This window comes from Poecilia reticulata, linkage group LG21 (genome assembly GCF_000633615.1).
Source record: "Poecilia reticulata strain Guanapo linkage group LG21, Guppy_female_1.0+MT, whole genome shotgun sequence".
In the NCBI taxonomy this organism is placed as follows: Eukaryota; Metazoa; Chordata; class Actinopteri; order Cyprinodontiformes; family Poeciliidae; genus Poecilia; species Poecilia reticulata.
The window spans coordinates 19,315,877-19,336,997 of NC_024351.1; the positions used below are offsets into that span (position 1 = coordinate 19,315,877).

General features: G+C 39.6%; 1 protein-coding gene across 3 annotated transcripts in view; it reads left to right on the forward strand.

Moving 5' to 3' along the window:
- The window catches only part of tshr (thyroid stimulating hormone receptor), a 24,052-nt gene extending 4,566 nt beyond the window's left edge, over positions 1-19,486 (forward strand). The window contains exons 2-10 of one of the 3 annotated variants that reach the window (XM_008398226.1): positions 1,829-1,900; positions 2,871-2,945; positions 6,510-6,584; positions 7,180-7,254; positions 7,910-7,987; positions 8,454-8,522; positions 13,252-13,329; positions 16,302-16,490; positions 17,943-19,486. In XM_008398226.1, coding sequence (XP_008396448.1) covers positions 1,829-1,900; positions 2,871-2,945; positions 6,510-6,584; positions 7,180-7,254; positions 7,910-7,987; positions 8,454-8,522; positions 13,252-13,329; positions 16,302-16,490; positions 17,943-19,380 — 2,149 coding nt within the window. In that variant the 3' untranslated portion in view covers positions 19,381-19,486. The remainder of the gene's footprint in view (positions 1-1,828; positions 1,901-2,870; positions 2,946-6,509; positions 6,585-7,179; positions 7,255-7,909; positions 7,988-8,453; positions 8,523-13,251; positions 13,330-16,301; positions 16,491-17,942) is intronic. The other 2 variants (XM_008398227.1, XM_017302064.1) reach the window with 2 other exon arrangements.
- The last annotated feature ends 1,635 nt before the right edge of the window (positions 19,487-21,121 follow it).

Sequence of the window (21,121 nt, forward strand, 5' to 3'; positions counted from 1 at the left end):
TGTATTTCCCTTTGAATGTTAAGTTTTATACTTGAATTTTTTGGCAATGTTGAGAGGTTTTATTTTGGCTCTTTGCATTATTTAACCTCTTCAGAGCCTTCATATGTTATCAGTCTGTTAAAGATAGTATTACCGATAGCAGTACAATTTGCACAATGCCTGCTTTGTTTTTGTCTAAATTAAGGTGAATTTATGGTTCCTTTTTCCATATAATGTAACCGGTAGTGATTATGATCAAAAAATAATAATAATTATGTGATCAGAATCGGAATCGGCAGGAAAAAACCTGATCGGCACATCTCTATTGGATAGTTTTAGTCTCAGAGCAACCTCTGAGTTTTATGACTGGAGTTTGAATGAGATAAATTCTGAACTTAGTTCGGCTCAGATCCCTAAAAAATCAGCGACATCCTAATCCTCTTTCTCAAATTGATAAATAAATGACCGTTGGGAATAATTTTTAAACAACAGAATGCTAAGCTAACTTGAAAATACCTTGCATGGGACATCTGAGCACCCTGGTTAGGATATAAACCAAGAAATGAAGGGAGTTTAAACCTTTCAGAGGGTGAGATCTGTATTATAATATGTAACTCATGCTTTGAAATGTTGGCTATTCTACACTAAAATGAGACAAATCTCTTGATAAAAAGCTCCCTGGTCAAACTAGTTATAACACGTTCCATTCTGAAGAATAACTTGTGGTAGTTTTCTCCTTAAATCTTTAAGGTGGGCTAGGTGGACCTCTCCTTACATTCCTGGGTGAAATTGCATTCTGTTTCCAGCTAAGGTGGTTTGGTGCCAGGATCTGTTCTGTGTCCCTCTGTTTGTGTAAGTTTGTCAGAGCACGTGCGGAGGGCCGTGCTCCACCGTCTGCTGATCTGCCCACATCACTCTGATTCAGACCTGTAGTCCAGATCTCGGTTTCTGAATTCATCCATTGTTTCTCTTAATAACCAGAGGGACACAAAGAGGCTGGCTTTAAAACCTGTTTTTAGAAGAGGTATATTCTACACGCTGTCCATAGCTGAGACAGAATTAACTCTGTCTGGGTGTCCTCGGTGCCAGGAATTCAACATGACACATTCACATGTGGCTACAATCTTGATTCCCAGTTAAGATTCCTCAATCCACCACAAGAAAGTTACCTGCCAAGGTCGCATAAAAGATGTGTACACCCAATTTTCCTCTTATTATTATTCATTTATCTCAAAATGATCTTTATTTGCCTTTGAATTTTAAAGTTTAGGATTTTGCATGGATTTCATTCTAAGGTAGCTTTATCGTTTCTCATAACTACTCGAACACTTTTTTTTACGCCATTCGATAGATTTTAGGTTGCAGGTGCCTGATCTTAAAAACTGTCTAGCTTTTGTTGATGTTGGTAGAAAAATAGTGCCTTTTATTAATAAGAAGAATCCAGAAAGAAATCCTGTGATCATTAGCCTTGCATTAAAGTTTGATGTAATATATGTTACAAAGCATCTTTGTGTACTATTAAATCACTGTTTATAATGTTAAATGTTTATAATGTTAATATTTAGTGTGAGTATTGAGTATTTCTCAAAGCTGCACTTTGCTATGCTAAACTAAGGTGACACATGTCAAGCTAAGTTAAGCTACGCTAATAACACTTAACTTATTTCTTTCCACGACTCTTCTCTTTTCCTCTTACATGACTTTGACGCATTGTCTGAATCGTCTCTGTCGGCTCCACCTTGTGGTTCCTGTAAATATACACCAACCCTACTGCCGCACTGAACAGGATTAGGCCGGCAGAGAAAATTAACGAAGAGTCGTTATGTTTTTTTTTGCTTTCTTTCACCAGATTGCTTTCTGATACCAAACTCTCGTCTATTCCAGCGAATTCTTTTGCCAGCGTGGTCAACATCTCAGGGATGTAAGTGGTTATTTTTCTTTCTTATATGCACATCTATGCATCTTCACATCTTTTTTTTGCCTTCACCTGCTGTTTTGCAACACCTTTACCTTACGACTTAGCTGCCATGTTTTATCCTTTATCCCGCCACCCAAGTACAGTATCTGCTATCTTTTCAGTACCACTGCTGAGCCCTAATTAAACCTATAGAAGGTTTTCTTCAGTAGGAATGTTGGCCCTTAAACCACAGCAGGCTCGGACATTCACTGGGGAGGAGCTTTGAGTGTGTGTTGGACTCCCAGTAGCGGTGGAGATTTTCTGTTGAAGTAAGACGTGACATTTCAGTGCGCTCGAGTCTTGCTCTTCAGCTGCCTGGTGCATGTCCAAGATCCGCATGAGTGGAGATGGAATCGGACGAGAAGTTTTCTGTGAGCCTCAAGTGTCTCTAGCTAAAGTCATGTCCTTCATGACTCATGTCATGCAATAAATGAGAATATTTATTGCAATAAATGCAATAAATATAAGAACAACAATATTCTCATTTATTGCAATAAATACTGGGACAATTACTTTGTCCATCAAAATTTGTTATTGAGACAGGCATAATTACAACAAAGAACAGAGGCAACCTGGTAACACATGCAGCCCAGGAGTCAAAGGTGTAACTTTATATGAGCAGCAGAAATCCACAAATCAGTAGGGAGAATCTTGTAGAACAACTGTTAGCCATTCACTACAAATCTGACCTTTATGGAAAAGCAGCCATACGTGACACAAAACTATTAGAAGTCATATTAATGTTTGGCAGATGTCATATTGAGAAAGGTTCTCCAGTCAGAATTCAAGACACAAGGATGCATGCAAACAAAAAGCCATTCATTATTTTCTTTATGCTTCCCAATCCTGCACTGCTTTCTGCTGATCTACAACATGAAATCCCAATGCATGTTCTGAAGAAAACAGACTATATTTGCTGGATTCTGTCTTCCAGATACATCTACGTGGATAAGAAGCTGCAGCGGCTGGAGAGGCACTCGTTTTACAACCTGAGGAAAATCACCCACATGTAAGTAGCTAACGGGAAAGGAAAAGCGCTCTTTATTGATCCCCTATTGACTAAACTGATCCATTTGCTCAGTGGAGGGGAACAGAATGCTTCATTTCGAAGGCTGCCTGTGAGAGTCGGTAGCTAAGTTCATTAGCCACAGAAGTTGCTGTGGCTAAACTCCACAAATTTATGGAGCCTAAAAAAAAATTTCAGTTTGGGGATTTCTTGATCCTGACTTGCAACATATCCAATGAGTTTAACTAAAGTGAGCTATGTTATTCTTGGTTTCACTCTTTAAAGCGTGTTAGGGCGGAGAAGTTGAACAGCAGCTTATATAAGTGAAAGATTTATGGCTGCACATCTGTGTGAATAAAACATTTTCCACTGGAAAACCCACTTGTGCGTTCTATATTATAGGATGAGTCGCTACAAGTTGGAGCACTTTCTAAAACAACGATCTGTGTTAACATATAGGGAGCGCGACTACAGAAATCAAGCTTAAATGACCTAAATCCGCATTTGGCCGACGGTTCCGTCTTAATTGCCCTCGTCTTTCCTTTAAAGCTGCTGAGTTCCAGAGCTCGGCATCACAGACGGGAGCCGTAATCCAAACTGCCAGCTGAGGGCCGTATCTGGGCTAGGAGGGTGTGTGTTTTTGGATCTTGTGGGCCTCTTTGCCACTGATTGGTACAATCTAGTGCCATACCTAAGATAATGGGATCTCTCTCAGGTTTCCTTCAGGGTCAGACAAAAATGAGTGCTCCTCTTCCTGCTGGCTGCTCCTGGCAGACGGCAGCTGTGCATCAAGGACTGGAGTTGGGGAGGGGAAGTTTCAGGTTTTATTTTTTTGTGCAGTTGTTTAATTTGAGCCATCCATTTCATGAGCATAGCAAGCCCTTTTCATTTTCTAGATCTCAGCTTATCATCCCGGTTCGCAGGTTTTTGTGTTTTGATCCCTTTCTTGTTGTTGTTATTTATTTATATTGTGTGTTCAGTTTATTTCTCTGCTCATTATTGTTAGGAAGGTATTTCCATACAAGCTTATTCTGTTGTGTTTAGCTTCCTACTTTATTATTGTTCCTTTCTTTTGTTTTGTCGGTCGTTGTTAGTCCTGCTCCCTGTGTGTTCACTAGTTTCCCTCCCTCAGTTTCCCTGTTTTCTCCTTGTCACAACTGGAGTAAATTTCCTCTGATTAGTTCATCTGGTTCCTTTGTCTGTAGTTGCGTTTCCATTGACCATAAAATTCCACAAATTGGTATTACGAAAATAAATTTGCTTAATGGAAATACTGCAATTTCCAAAAAGACTCACGTTTTTCGTCAATTTCTGCACAGCCGTTTTTGTTGTTGTTGTTGTTGTTTTTTTGTTGTTGTTGTTGAATCCAAATCAGTGTATTTCACAAAACTGCAATGGAAACACTGTTTTCGCATCATATAAGTCATGTGATCAACAACCAGATGTCACTACTGGCGGAAATGACCAAGAAGATGACAGGAAGTGGTAGAAGGAAGATGTAGTAGTTCAAGATGGTGCTTTACTTCTTACATCTTCTGAGTTGCCTGGGTTCTGAGCACAGGTCAATCCAATTATTGGTGTCAAAAAAATATCTTTCTATACTAGCAAAAGAGAAACTGCACACAAGATGGTGGTGAGCCTTGACCTTGTCAAGTTAAAAGCCACTCTGGAACCTTCAGGATCTGACTTTCTCCTAAATCTGTCCCTGTTTGTGCCCAGTGTGCAGACCTAGTTTTTCCATTTGTTTGACAAAGATTGGTTGGGTAGAAGATTGCAATCGCGGTACATGGAATGGAAACCGAAGTGACTCTGAGGAAGATTATTTCCAGGCTGTGGTTTGTGGCCATTTTGAATATGATCTCGAAAGCCACTGGAAAAATGCAGTCCGAAATGTAGTCTTGACACTTAGTGACATCACACAGAGAAGATTGAAGGGTACATACCATTCAGTTTAGGCCAGTGGAGTTCAAGCATGACTTGTATCCATCTGTATTGGGTGTTAATAAAGCCAGAATCGACTCGAGGCATTGATTTATCCCACGGCTCCACTGGCACCTTCAAACCCAATGCCCCTGCGCAGGCTTCTCTTCCTCAGAATGAGAACACCAAAATGCTTAAACTGTTCACAAATGCAGAAAATAAATGTCTGCAATCTACAGCAATCAGTTCATGAAACGATTGGGAGGACTGGCGTCATTCCGCGGCTTCAGAAATCTTCCCTGATGTAATGCCTTCTTTGGTAATATTGCATTTTTCTGTGGAGGCTTTAAAGCAAAGAGAATTGTTCTTCCATTCAGGCATGTTGACTTTTGTTTTGGGAAAATAAGACAAGGAACAAGAAGGCAGCATGCAGAAGAAAAGATTTGATACTTGATCTGAAGCCTGATCTTGACAAAATATACCTAAGCTTCTTGAAAATTTCGTGGCACTTTTTGCCTTTATTCAAAGTAATCAGACAGGAAATAGGCTGAGAAAAACAGGAAGACATGCAACAAAGGTGCTCTGTTGGGGACAAATAGCTTCCGAATATATGGTTCCCACTCGACCGCTATGCCATGTGTTGCCGTAAACTGCTAAATACATCCATAAATCAGGGTAGTGTAACTCTGTCTAGAGTTGGCCACTATAAATTGTATCTACACAACGCTTTTCTTAACCTACGGTGGTTCTAAGGCCAAGAAGCCATTAAGAACACTTGTGTATTCACAAATGTAATTATAATTTTTCAAAATTCAAACTGCGTTTTAAAAATTTCATATTCAGTGTAGAATACCATAAAGAAATCTGAGCTGTTCACATTGGAACATGTTTGATGATGGTCTTGTACTAAATTCACCATTGTTCAGTGATAAACAATATTTTACAATGAAAAGCGACAGGGGGCCACTTATTCCCACTGGTTGGACATGAAATACCAAAATACAAGAAAGAAAAAAAGGTGACTTTTAGTTTTTTTTATATCTCGAGGATGCCCCCCAGCCCATGTTGCCCTGAGAAGAAGCCAATGGATACACCCACTGAATAATTGGTAGAACTTAAAGGCTTCTTTTAATTTTTACTTTTTAGGTTTGTCTTTATTTATTATTCATTGGCAATATGCACACCTTTATGTCTTTGAACCTACTTGCAGTCATTGTTTTAACATTTAATTTCCTCTGCAGCTGGGAATATCCTTCACAGTTTAATAGTGGCAAAAAGATCTTTATTATACTATCAATTGTTAAACAGTCTTGTCATATTCATATTTTTGAATTTAATATGATTTTAAGGAGTGAAATTACGAGCCAGGGTAGACATAAAATAAATCTGCAGTCCTAAATGCCACATGGCTTCAGACGGTGTTTTGCTCTGGTTCGGGCGACACGAGAAATATGCTAATTAAACACTAATTAGCCTGTTTCCAGTACGGTTTTTCCTCTCTTGGATGTCAGCCCCAGCTCTGTTGGATGCCAATTTTTAGGATCTAAAGCCAAAAAAATTAGACTCAGCCGCCTCTTAATTAGACTTGTAATTAGGTCATTTAATAAAATATATTTCTAGTTACTAAAACCTCTTTTTATTTTTCAGAGAGATTCGGAACACAAAAATGTTGACCTATGTTGATCCAGAAGCCTTTAAGCATCTCCCAAACCTCAAGTACCTGTAAGTATTCACTGAGGTTACTTCCACACTCTAACGGTACTAAAACTGAAAACATAGTTTAGATATTTTTAGAAAGTGGTGTTCCGTGGAGTTCCTGTTAGTATTCAGAGTTGTCTCACTTTGGAGAAATAGAGATACGTTCTGACTGGAAATAGTCATCTCAAAGCAACTTGTTTCTAAAACATCAGATCAGTCCAAACAAACGCTGTTTGTTTTTACTGTACTGATTTTTTATATATCAGTTTTAACGCTTAAGGTTTGCGTTAAAAAAAATCCAGAATTAAAGAATCTTTTTAAATGAGACACGAAATAAATGACTTCTGACTTTTTGAATCAGCCATAAATAAACAAGAGAGGGGAGTCATGGAATATTTATCTATGATGATACTAATCTCAAAACTGTGGGATGATTTTCAGATGGACCTCCATCTTAAACGAAGCAAAAACAATATTTGAATGTGTTTCCTAATGGCTGTCAGTTATACTACATTTTATAGGTATAATTCAGCACAAAAACATTATGAAAAGATGTGTTTAAATCTCTATTTTTGAACTTTTTATTATGAACTTTGTTTCTCACTCTTTTGTAATTCAGGGGAATTTTGAATACTGGCCTGACTTTCTTCCCTGCTTTAAACAACATCCACTCCAACGACATGAACTTCATACTGTAAGTTTTGTTTTACAGTCAATAACAGCTAACTGTGTACCATTAGTTCTAGAAAGTCCAGATGTTAAGCAGAAGGATTCATACACACCATGTCTGCAAAGTAACAGGCAAAAAGGTTGTTACCATCAGTTTCTGCTTTACATCAAAATAAAAGCATCAAGTCTTTGTAAAAGTTAATGGCTATTTTTACAGTATAGTTATTTCAGAGTTCTGAGAAAACACTTTGTACGTTGTAAGACTTTAACCAGTAAATTAAAGGCTTGTGTACCTAAAGTACTGTATATGTTTTGTTATGACCCCAAAGTCTCTGGGACATGTCAGTGTATAATGTTGTTGTGTTTTTGATCCTCTGTCGTGAATCCCAATGTGTATCACAATTTGATAGAGGGTTCGGTCACAGAGTGACTTTGGGACTTAGCTGAAATATTACTGAAGGTTTTCTTTGACAATTCTTCCACCATCCCCAGTATTGGTCGGATGAGCCTGGAGTTGCGTCTCCATATCCTGGAATGTTGCCTCCAATCCCATTAACCTCGTGCTTTTTGATAAATAAATTGCAATTCCTCCTCCGTTGTCCGAATCTAATTCCCAGATTTAACTCTTCCTCTTATTTGTTGCATATTTCATTTCCTCTCTGTTCTTTTCATCTTTGCAGGGAAATTGTTAATCATCCCTCCATTACCGAGATCCCGGCCAACTCATTCCAGGGCATCACAAGCGAGTTTCTGACAGTGTGAGACATTTGCACGCCACCAACAGCAACTATATGTTCAAACATGTACATTAGAGAAAAAAATATGCAGAAACCCCCCAAAACAAATATAAATATGTAGATAAATAAATATGTAAATGTTTAAGGAACATTATCCCTAAATCCAGCCAAATCCTTAAAATAGGCCCTTCAAGAAACGCTCAGCTTGACCTCACTTTAAAAACACGTTCTCACATGAACGCCGACAACAAAAACAAGTACACAGACGTTCGCTCATGTTCACGTGTGTGAGTGTAGAAGTGTGTGGGAAGTGAGCTAAATGTTTGGTGTAAAAACTACAAAATTACACAGATGGTTTTTACTCCAAAGTGAGAAATAAGTCGATTCCTCTGAGCTCGGCTGGCAGAGGGAAAGTATTTACATTGAAGAACATTTATTATGCCACTTTCAATGGGATTTTTTTAATATGGAGCTTCTTTTTATCCAGAATGCTGTATGGAAATGGATTCAGAGAGATACGACATCACGCCTTTAACGGGACAAAGCTGGATCAAGTGTGAGTATTTACATCATTTGTCTAACAGGATAACATTTTTAATTTGCTTTATTTTACTTCTTGTATTCATTTATATTGAATCAGTTTCAGGGATTTGTTTTTTTTTTCAGCTTCTTAAAACAGTTATAAACACTCCAATGTCTGTTTGGTTAATTCAAGCCTTATTTACAAGTGGACAAAGGTTTAGGTCTGACGTTGCAGTTGTGTATCTGTAGCTTGATCTGAAAACTGCTTTTAGCAGATGCTCTTCATCCAGTCTGATTGAGCTTTAGTTATTTTTAAATAAAAAAACTGGAAACAAATTATGTCACCTATCATGTAAACTGGTTGACCTGACCAGTGGAGCCTCAGCTATTCACGGTTTAGTTTTTGAGGATTCACCTATTTGCTAATTTTTCTGTGGAACGTAACGCCAAATGACTCACAAAAAATCCAGCGAATTTGATTGCGAATGTTTTTTCGTAGAAATTATGTAAGAGCTTTTAAATGAAATGCAGCTTGGAAAGCTTTAATACCAGGGCTCAGACATGCAGTGCTACTCCACACGTTATTGGTTGCTGTTTGCAAAGTGCTGTACCTTTAAGAGCTAAGCTAACAAAGACCATGGATGTTAGCTTCTATGGTAATGCTAAAACAGGCTAGTACTTTGTGTATTAATGCATATTAAGGCACATTTAATGTTTGAACTATTAAAATAGGTAGTTATATGAGTTTTTGAGTAGGTGGGGTTTAGCTGTACCTTTTAACAATTGCCACTGTAATTGAATTCAAAGGTGTTTCTTCAAAGTTTTGCCCTTTCTTTGCTTCTCTTTCACATAAAATCCCAGTAAAATGCATTATGTAACTTTGTTAATGTAGCGTTACAAAATGGGAGAATGTTCAAGCGGTGCGGATACGTTTCCACGGTGTGTAGACGAAGACAATTTGGGCTTTGTTTGGAATGTGCAGGTTCTAACTTTATTGACAGGCTATATCTGCTTAAAAAATCTGAAGAGTAATGGAGACGATTGTTGTTACAGCGTTGATTTAGCATGAGACCAACGGAACTGTTTGATGTTTTAAGGCTAATGAGAAGCTAAGCTAACTCATGGTTGGCTTTATTTGTTTTTCTCCTCTCTTATGAATAAGCATCAGCGTGATGGCAGTCTATTTCATCTTCAAATTGTTCTTGGAGCCTGACACAATCCTCCGCTCTGAGCTCATTATTCAAACCACCCACATTTTGTGGACCTGCCCAGAAAACAAAAAAAAAAAAAGATTTTTTTTAGTGAGAATCTTAAGTGCCCATTAGATAACTTTTTTACATTTCATGCGCATCAGCGCGCGGACCGATGTGCATTTACATCTAATGTGACAAAAACTGAAGTAATTTAATCTTTACGTCCATTTGAGGTTTTCCCTTCATTTTATTTATTTATTTTGGTGTGTTAAGAATGGTGCTAAATGTGGCTCAGTTTCACTGATTAGATTTAAACCATTTAAGATAAAATCAAGGGTTCAACACACCTTACCTAAAATAACAGTGTAGTCATATTTCAGGGAATTTCACTTAAGTTTGTTATTTTTGAATCAAAAGGTTTGCGTTAATACTACACATTTTCACACCAACTTGTGCATGAAGCACTGCGCTGCAACGTTCTTTGTGCGTATGCGAACGTTTATATACAAAGTCCCTGGTGTGACTCTGATGATGTTTCCGTCAAATTTTTTTTATGTGCATTTTGATGTATCACATTCAAAAAGATTGATGGAAACATCAAAATTCAAAATAATGTCCTCAATTTTCTAAAACAGTTTTTACACTCACTTGAGGTGATTTTCAGGGGAAGGACTCTCAATTTTTCTGAGACCTCGATGTCTCTCTGCGTAACCTGGTTGATTCACTACGAGCCAGTAGATGGAAACACAATTAATTTGCTTTTTTTTTTTTGCAACATTTTAAACACTTTCTTAAAATTTGCTTGACGAATTGGATTGAAATGTAGCTTGCGACAAGCTTCCTGCTAAAATGCATAACCTGATTTGGTTCTACTTTGACTACAATGTCAATCCGGATAAAAAATTTTTTAAAAAGCCATTTACAACAAGCTAAATATGCTGGGAATGTCCAGTGTCTCAGCAAATGTGTGTGAGACATTAAGAGGTTTAAATCCTGGGCTAATCAAAGTATGATTGGGAGAGATTAGGAGATTTCTCCCATCACAGAGAATAACACTTCAATAAACAACTGCAGAAATCTGAAGGAATTTCCTGGTGTAAAGGCCAGGGGCAGATGCCAGACATGGTTTCCCGTCATCGTCATGCTCCCGGGGTGGTTTCAACAGTCGCAGCCGCGTGGACAAAATATTATTTTGGGAAGCATTACAACATGTGTTGAATTCATAAATACTACCAAGACCGTCAAGAATGGGAAAATATGTTTTTTGTGTAGATAATTCAGGATTTGAGCTAATAAATTGCCAGACGTTGACCTTTTGAAAGGCAAAGAGCAGAAAATAACTACCCAGAATATTAAACACTGTTAGAATCAAAATCTTGAACTCCAGTACAACACATAGAACATAAACGCAGTAGTTCAGTTAAGCATCACTACTCTGAATCTCTATCATACACGCATTCCAACTTTTTGATTTGGGGTTTTAGTTCAATTAGGGACCTTCCATCTTGTCCAGAATTGCATTAAATATCATTTTGCTTGGATTAAGCCACCCCTGACATCTGGGATGTGTGTTTCCTTACCCAGAATTTTACTATGAAAGCAAAGGGATCAAAGCCGGTTCTCTTTGAGCCGTCTCACATATACTTCAAAATGCCCGTGTCCAGCTCTTGATTAGAAAGGAGGACTTTTTGTGTGGAGGAAGAAAAAAAATCCAAGAGTGGCTAACAGGAAGAAGTGAAAGAGATCTCCTCTAACAAAGTGAGATTCGTTCTTATGTTTGTGGAAATCAGTCATGTGAGAAACTATGCCTCCTATTTTTGCTTTTTTTTTTTTTGGTCACGCTTAAATGTTTCAGATCATCAAACAAATTCTATAAATACAACCATTTGTTTCAAATAATGATCTCATAATGATTGAGAGCAAAAAGATGATGTACAAATCAATAAGTCTCAGTGTAAAAATGTAGCTTAAATCATGAATGAACAGTAATCAACGGCATATTTTGGTTTGATTTCACCAAACACACACAAACTTGAAGAAACAAGGAGTCACATGGTGTGCATTCACACCAGCCCAGATCAGTTTGCTTTGCTCAAACTTTAGTTCGTTCGTCGAAAAAATCCAATTCGTTTGGGGAAATGTGAACACGTAATCAAACTCTGATTCGCCTAAAACCCAAGGTCTCGGTTAGGTTGAAGTGAACTCTGGCGCAGTTTGAATGGATATCTGCATGCCAAGCGGACTGGAGATCGCTCCAAAAGCAGTGAGTGAATTACAGCGCTAAGCATCCTGGGTAAATACGACAAAAATAAACGCAAGAGTGTAGCTAAGGAAAGAAATGGCTCCAGGTCTTTTGCAAAAGACAAAAAAGAAATACTTAAACCGCTAAAATTGGATGCAACTCCATCTTTGTTTACATTTTGTGAAGAAGGAAGTTGTGCTCAGTGTCTTCGTCAGAGGTTTTCATGTTGTTTCCGTCAGTGGTTCTTGGTGCAGCGCCACCACAGGTGAGGAGGTGAACAGCTTTTTCAATTCATTTGATGTGGAGCAGTGTGAAATTGAACCACACCAGCTGAAAATGTAACAAGAGTTGCAATTTTGGTTCCCAATCGAACCAAGTCTATCAGACTCATCCTAGCAACATCAGAACATCAACATCTTAGTAGGCTAAAAAAAATAAAAAATAAATAAAAGAATAGAACACATCCTGCTGGAAACTGATGGAGCACTGACTTCACAGGAAATCCTGAAGGAAAATGCCAATGCTGAGGTAGACTACCTCAGAATAGCTTAAAAAGAAGATGATTTAATGATAGGCTTCAATTGGATTTAAATCCAATTGAAAGTGGGACACACTTTATGGTACAACCAGGGGTTATGTATATGTTCCTATAGCAACATATTTTTCATCTACTCAGGTTATCTTTGTCTGATATTAAAATGTGAAGATCAGAAACATTTAAGTATGACTAAAAAAAAGCAAAAATAATGTAAGACACTGATAAGGAAGCAGAAACACGCTCCTTTTTCTTCCCCCCCCTCATCCACTTTTCACCCTCTGATCCAGGGACATGCATGTTTTGGATATGAGGTATTAGTGATATTAAATTAAGACTATTTCCTCATTTTACAACCCCAACACTGCCCTAGTGTCTTTGTAAGAGTCCAATTAAAGCACTGGTCTGCAACTAATGAGTCTTACCACACGGTTGTTTGTGTTGGGAGTCCGATTTCCTCCGTGAGGAGAACCGATTCCAGCCCGGCTTGACCAAGATAAACACACCCCTCCGCTGGTCTATTATTCTAATTAGATTTAAGGGATTTGGGGAGACGTGTCTGAAGGTGCTCCACGTTTAAGGAGAGCACCTTCGTATCTCATTGTTTCCAATTAGAATCAACAGCATGCAGTAAGTCAGTGAGACCTTCATCTGTCATGTTTCGCCCGTCTAATGAGAGGAAAATAAACAGGAATGTGGAGTGATGAGGCTTGAGAAAATATTATGGCATGCAGGACAGAAAGGCGCAGAATGTCTCCTTCTCCTGTGAAGTTCTGTGCTCTCTTTCGTCCAGAGACCTGCACAGAAATGTGTTTTTGACCAGGATGGACAGCCGGGCTTTTGCAGGAACCATCAGCGGCCCGACACTTCTGTAAGTAACCAGCCTGCTTCAGAAAGTCAACTATTTGTATTAAACCTATCGCAATAAGCTATTGATCTCTTAATCGTGTGATGAATTAAAATGAGCTCAATAATTTCCATTGAGATGATTTATATTTTATGAAGGAGAGTTTTGCTTACAGAAACATCACAATCCATTTTATTTATACCTTCGGTTGTGTGTGGTTTTTAGTTCAGTTTTGTTTTATTTTCGATATTTAAAATGTCTTCCAGTTCAAGTGTGAAGCATTCTTTACAAAATTAAAGTTTAGCTGTCTTTGAGATTTGAACTTGTATTATTATCCCATTATCATTACTTGAAAATAGTCTCAAAACAACATAACAAAAAAAACACATGGAACAAGTACAAATAAGTATGGTATTTACAAAATGTACAGCATGTGTATTTCTGCATAGACAGCAGTAGACGTTTTACAAAAAATATTTGCACAAACAGTAGGAAAGCTATTTGGAATAATAAAACGGCAAATAACAGCAGAGTCATAAAGGCTTGTTGAGTTTTCTTGGGAGAGGTCATGTTTGTAAAGTAAAGCACCTTCTTTGAGGAAGGATCTGGGGTAACGCTCTTATGTGCACCTCAGATGCAGCAATCTGTAGTTTTTTCCTTTGACCTGATTTATAAGTTAAACATGAAGATCTTTGTGTGACAAATATCCTTACATTTTGTGCCAGGTTTTGAAGAAAACTTCTTGATGTTGATCTGCAATGAGATGTTGAAGAAAACATCTAATGGCTTTTTGCTTTGCTATGTTTATGCAACATTTGGTTTGGTTTTTAGAAATAAAAAAAAATTCCCATATTTTTTTTACTCTCAAATGTGGCAAACGAATAAAATGCTAACTAATACCCCCGGTCTGGTAATTATTCACACTGTGTCAAGTTCCTGTGAAAATTCAACAAAGTCATTCTTCGTACTAATCAGGCTAGACGAGCGATGCCTGAAGGATGGGATAATGTAAAAGATCTTTCCCCCACAGCTGCGATGGTGTGACTGGGAAATCTGACACGCATTGTGTGCAAACGTGATGAAGAAAGTTCAGCCGGACGTTGCTGTTATTTTCTGCTCTCCTTTCTTACTGAAGCAACCTCGACGACACAACCATTTAGTCTTAGCCACATCTTATCCGGTTAGGTAAACAGATTTGCACGCAGGTCGTTTACCTCTGTTCCACGGAGGAACATGTCCTGAGTGAGGTCACCTTCATGAGGTCATGAGTTAAACATCTGGAAATGACAAAATCAGACCTACACTAGAATCTGCGCTGCCTCACACAATGAGCCCCGTGGGAGGAAAGGAGAGCAGAGGACGGAGAAGTGTGTGGAAATGGGACAGCAGAAAAATAGGACAGATTATTCGAAAATATGCAGAGCTGTTTCTTTATTTTATCAAATTAATCATTAAGTTAAGATGTGTTAAGGAAACTAAAAAAGAATACAACAGAGAGCTTGGAGGATGTCGGTGCAGTTGCCAATCCCCTGCATGTCTCTGTCCTTAGAGAGGTTAGCCTGACTTTGGCATGGTGGCTTAATAAATACCAAATGTGATTCCTGAAAGATGAAGGACTGAGGAGTTAATTTGAGGAAACAAATGGAGACCATTGTTTGGGCTGTCACTGAGCCCTCTGGACTCACCATGGCCAACCCCTCCTCATCACCCCGCATGGTGATGGGTCTAGGCCTCCACTGTCATGACTTGGAGAGTTTTCACACCTGATAGTCCGGTAGACTCGGTTCGATTGGGGACCAAAATTACATTTTTAGCTGGTGCAGTTTGCTTTGTCACTTCACTGTGTCAAACGATCCAAACTCTTTGAAGAACCCATTCCCCCTGTCGACTGTGGCGGCGCTGCACCAAGAACCACTGAAGGAAACATTCGGAAAACCTCTTGAAGACGCTGACCGCAACTTCCTTATTCACAAAATATAAACAAAAATGGAGTGGTGTCATCTTTTAGCGGTTGTAGGATTTCTCTTTTCTCTTTGGTAAAAGACCACGAGCCTTTTCGCCCACTAGCGGTAGACTTGTGTGTTTGTTTTGGTTGTATTTACCCAGAATGCCCTGCTCTATAGTTCTCCTCCTGCTTTAGTTCATTTCAACCAAACCAAAATGGACCAGAGTTCATTTTTTTTTGGTTCGCATCAAAATATGTGAATTGCACATTCAGCTCTCCCCAAACGAACCAGACTTTCTAAGCAAACAAACTGGAGATTGATTAAAGCAAAAATTACTTGAAGCTATCGATTTTTATATATAATTCATACATAGACAGATTAACTATAACTTCTAAAAGTTTGATTTTTTTTAGCAACTTTTGTGTTAGATCGTGTGCGTCTAAACAGCTTCTTATAATACTTTTTGTCTTTTTTGACAGATTGGACAATCTTCGCCCTATCCAACATAAAACTGAGTCGTTCCTGTTGCTAATTTTCACTAAAAGGTGCCAACTTTAATACGTAAATAATACGCAAATAGATAAGCTTCTCCATAAAATCTTAATGTGCAGCAAACAAAAAGTAGAAATGTGCAGTGGTGCGTGAGCAAAGATATGGGTCATAATGGACTATTATTGTTCTGAACCAAACTTGGCAGACTTTTATTGTGTAGTTTTTTTCCTTAAATGCCTTGGATGAGTTCCCTATTGAGCTTCTTGATACTGTTAAGAACCACTGATAACAGGATTCCTGCATGCTGTGTTTTTGCACCGTTGTGCAAAAGAAACTGTAAACAATCAGTTGCTTTTGACGTAAGAAAACCACCATTGATTGGTTACCTCGAGTCGTGTCACGACCCGAGTTGGCCATATGAAATTGAACACAGCGCTATGTGCTGTTTTAATTTGTCAGTTGCGCAACACATCACCTCTTCTACCTCAAACCACTACTGGTTCTCCTAGCATCTTGTGTAGTTATTTTCAGGTGTTGTAATCCTTCTGTTGCTTTCAGAGACGTCTCCCAGACAAGAATCACATCACTGCCCTCCACAGGCATGGGCTCCTTGCGGAAGCTAAAGGCGCGCGACACCTGGTCCCTGAAGAAGCTGCCGCCCATCAAGGCCTTCAAGCACCTCACCACGGCTGATCTCACCTACCCGAGCCACTGCTGCGGCTTCAAAAACCTGAAAAAGAAACGAGGGTGAAGTTTTTTATTTTTTCCTTAAAATCAGCTCTGTTAACGGAGGCTGAAACGTAAGGGAAGTGGGGGTTTCAGAAGTGTGTGCATGTAGCGTAGGGTTGGATGATCTCCCACAGCGAGTGGGAGGCTACCGCACTTGTAAAGTGTGGATCTTGGCAGGGATTGAATCAACTCTCTGATGCCTTTACCTATAGCTCCTCACAGCGCTCCCATAATTAGTGTCACTCTCTGGTGTTATTGGAGGAAAAAAACGGTTGAGTCACATAATGATTCCAAAAACAGAAGTCCTCCGTCTTCATCTGTATATGTAAACGGTTTAATATTCCACTTACCGCCCAGCAGGGCAAACGGCTAGCTGCATGAAAAAACGTATCCACTGAGATCAACAGAGAGTAGCACAAAACCAGGAAGTAGAAGGGGAATACAAACATCTGAAAAGTGTGGCATGCCTTTTTATTAAGCCCCCTGTACTTGGATTCCCCATTATAACATTCAGTGCAACTTAGACATTTGTAATTTAACTTCAGAATAAATCCAGATTTGCCTTCCTACACAATTTTGTTCAATTCTCATCTTCCTTCATTGCACTGTCTGGGATTTCTCCCATTGAGCTCAATTTCTCTAGTTGAATTTCAGCTAGGCCAATCAGAGAAGAGAAGGACAAGTTGGGAATGATGTCAGTTTTCTATATCATTTCAGAACTGCAGTCCACCTGTAGTTATAGCAGTCAAAGCCGTTAAGTCCATGTTGATTATGCTTCCAAATGTTTAACAATTAAAGTTGGAACAAGAGGAATGTTGAAGATGTTATTGCTGGAACGTTGATCGGCTCGGCACTACTCTCTTCACAGTGGGAGATGGTTGTTTACAGTGCATGTCATTTCCGGTAAGCTTCATAACCTCTGTAGCATTACATACATCACAGCTAAACATTAGTGATTGGGTAAATTAAGATGCAGTTGTTTAAAACTTCAATAGAGTCCACACCTCCAGGAAGCAATCTTTTTTCAATGAGGGTTCAGATGAAGCAAAGCATAGAACAAAAGGCTATCAATGAAAAAGGGATATAAGAAATTTATTTTACAGTTTGTGGCGGACACAGCAAATGTGAAGGTGGTCCAATCAAATGAGAGCAAATTTGAACTTTTTGGGCCTTTGGCTTAACACCAACACTCCACACTACCTTGGACTCCATGAGAAAACATGGTGGTGGCGACATCATGCTGTTGAGGGGAAGGTTGGAGTTACAATGGAATGGTTTTAATCACCTCATATTCATGGGTACATTTGCTTTACTTGTGTGGGTGTATCACAAAAAAGTTGATGCAGTTTATGGCTTTAAGTGTGTGGTTGAAACACAAGAAAATGTGGAAACATTTAAGATTGCTGGGTTATAATTTTGACATTATTTACTGAGCCCAGTCTTATTGAATTCTCCGTTTGTGTTTCCCAGCTTTTTGGAGTACATCATCTGTAACCTAACCGCTTTCTATGACCACTACCACAAGCGCTCTGTGGGACCCCTTGACACGCCAACTCTTCAAGGAGACGGAGTCGTGGAAACGCTTCCGGAGCATGAGCAGAGAAACGAAGGTCACGAAGAGCCGCAGCAGGACGGGAGGAGAGGAGACTTCCACGGCAACCTTTACTACCACCCCTACTTTGGAGGCCAGCCAGACGAGGAAGTGGGTTTCGGAGAGACCCTCAAGAACCCCCAGGAGGACAACAGCCAAGACTTTGACAGTCGTTATGATTATGTGGTGTGCGAGGAGGGAGGGGAAGTGGAGTGTGCACCGGTGCCCGACGAGTTCAATCCCTGTGAGGACATTATGGGCTTTGGCTTTCTTCGGGTGTCTGTGTGGTTCGTGAGCTTGCTGGCTGTTTTGGGGAATGTGGTAGTGCTCCTGGTGCTGCTCACCAGCCACTACAAGCTCTCGGTCTCTCGCTTCCTCATGTGCCACCTGGCCTTCGCCGATCTTTGCATGGGGATTTACCTGCTGCTCATCGCCTCCGTGGACCTCCACACCCGTTCTGAGTACTTCAACCACGCCATCAACTGGCAGACAGGCCCCGGTTGCGGACTTGCCGGGTTCTTCACAGTCTTCGCCAGCGAGCTGTCCGTTTACACGCTGACAGTGATCACTCTAGAGAGATGGTACGCCATCACCTTCGCCATGCGGCTGGACCGCAAACTCCGTCTACACCACGCAGCGGCCGTAATGGTGGCTGGCTGGGTCCTCTGCCTCCTTCTCGCTCTGCTGCCACTGGTTGGAGTGAGCAGTTACCAGAAGGTCAGCATCTGCCTCCCAATGGACACTCAGTCCACTGCAGCTCAGGTCTACATCTTGCTGGTGTTGGTCCTAAACATTCTGGCTTTCTTTGTCATCTGTGCCTGCTACTTTAAGATCTACTGCACAGTCCACAACCCCCAGTACCACTCTGGATCCAAGGACACCAACATTGCCAAGCGCATGGCTATCCTCATCTTCACTGACTTCTTATGCATGGCTCCCATTTCCTTCTATGCCATGTCGGCTGCTCTGAACCGACCTCTTATCACCGTTTCCAACTCCAAGATCTTATTGGTGCTCTTTTACCCACTCAACTCCTGTGCCAATCCATTCTTGTATGCCATATTCACAAAGGCCTTCAGAGGGGACATATTCATTCTCCTCAGCAAGGTAGGACTGTGTCAGCAGCAGGCACAGCTGTTTAGAGGCCAGACCGTCTCATCGAAGGGCAGCAGTGGGATTTCTCAGGTGCGGAGGGAAAAAGTTAGGAAAGGCGGAAGCCTTGGACAAGAAGAGGTACCCATCAACCTGAAGAGCCTCTCCAAGCAAACCTATCACCCAGGAATCAAACCTGACGATAACCAAGACCTGGACACGTGAGCTGACCATCAGCTTGAGGAAGAAAAGCCAAGAAAGGTTCATTTTGATGAAGCCTTGAAATAGTTCTGGACAGATCTGTTAAAGTATTAAACAGAAAGCTCCGTAATCTGCGTCGACTGTATTTTTCAGACCCTGTTTATGGAATTTCAATCACTATGAATTTAATTAAATGTTATCCAAGTTGTAGTCCCCCATATTTAAATAGCATTTGTAGAACAGCTCTGAAAGTATTTACTAAGTAAAATAGAAAAGCATAAACAAGAGTTTCTGACTTCTACATTTAGCATAGGTTAAATATTACAAATATATCACATTAATTTGAGCTATTTGAAATCTATTATTTGAACGTATATCGTCTTCAACCGCCTGCTGGCTCAGTGCCCATCAACTGTGGAAACTTCATACAAACACCATTTATTTAAAGTATGGAAAAATAGTTTCATGTACCATTATTCACAACTTTGTAGATTATGAAAAACAATACAACAGCGAAAGAAAAATAGATGGATTTTGTCCATATTTTACCGTATGCTTCTTCTGGGAAATTGACTCTGTTCTTTAATATTTTAAAGCAGATACAAGTATTTATAGTATGCATAAGTCTTTGGAAACCTGTTTTAGTGGCATGTGTGGATAATAATAAAGTACTTATTCACTTCTGTTCTTTATAGGATTGAATTTTGTGGAATGTGATCCCATAAGGTAGCTTTTTGTTTGCTGATTCAGCTTAAGACAGTGCATCAATAGAGTTAAGTAAAAAATCATTCATACCCCTGGCAGAGTTAGGCTTAAAGTAAACGTTTAAATTTACCAGCATGTTTCTATGGGCTGGAAGTAATACAGATGCTTTGACGTGGCCCAATCAGAGTCTTGACTTGAATCTGTAGAGGATTAAAGTCATGGCAAAGAGGTTTTGTAACTGTAAAGTGATGGAAACAAAATCAAGCGAGAGACAAAAGGTAAAAACATAAAAAAGACAAAAGTGTTATGGAAAGCAACAACAAAAGAGAGACTGTGGAAGTGTGTCTGACGGCAGGGACACCTTCGTCCAAGAGGGCACATATAAAAGCAACCACATCCCCAACATCCATCATGCATGTGAACCACAACACGGAAACCTCCATGTTGCACCACACACCTGATGGTCAGTTTCTGAGAGTGTATGTAAACTTCTGGAATTAACTGTAGCTGTTGACTTTTAGGGAAAGTTGTATGGCTTTGGAGGGAGTTGTCCTTCATTCCTCCAGCTGCCTTGTTCAATATGCCAGAAACTCTAACAAGAAAGCAAACTCTCACCATGCTTGACAGCTGATACAGACTTCTTAAGTTTGAACGCCTCACATTGACTCCAAATGTCAGTCTTGTTTCATTCGGTCATTAAAACCTTTTACCAGAAATGATTTGGCCTGGCCATGTGGGCTGCTGAGAATCTAATTCAAGTTTCAAGATTTTAGTTATGGGGCAGCGGATTATTTCTTGGGCTACACCCTCTCAAGCCACGTTGATGGTAAGTTAACTTCATTGTGGACAGAGACACTGGTGCCACAATAGCCTTGCTGGATCCCTGATTGTTCCTGGACACCAAAAGCAATTTGTCTTCATCAGATGTTGAGAGTTTGGGAGAAATGGTTGTCCAACTGGACAATGATTCAAACGCACATCCAAGCTCATTTTGAAAAGTGAGTGCATATTTGGCTTTCTGAATGACCTCCCCAAAGCTTTGACCACACAAAGAAATTTA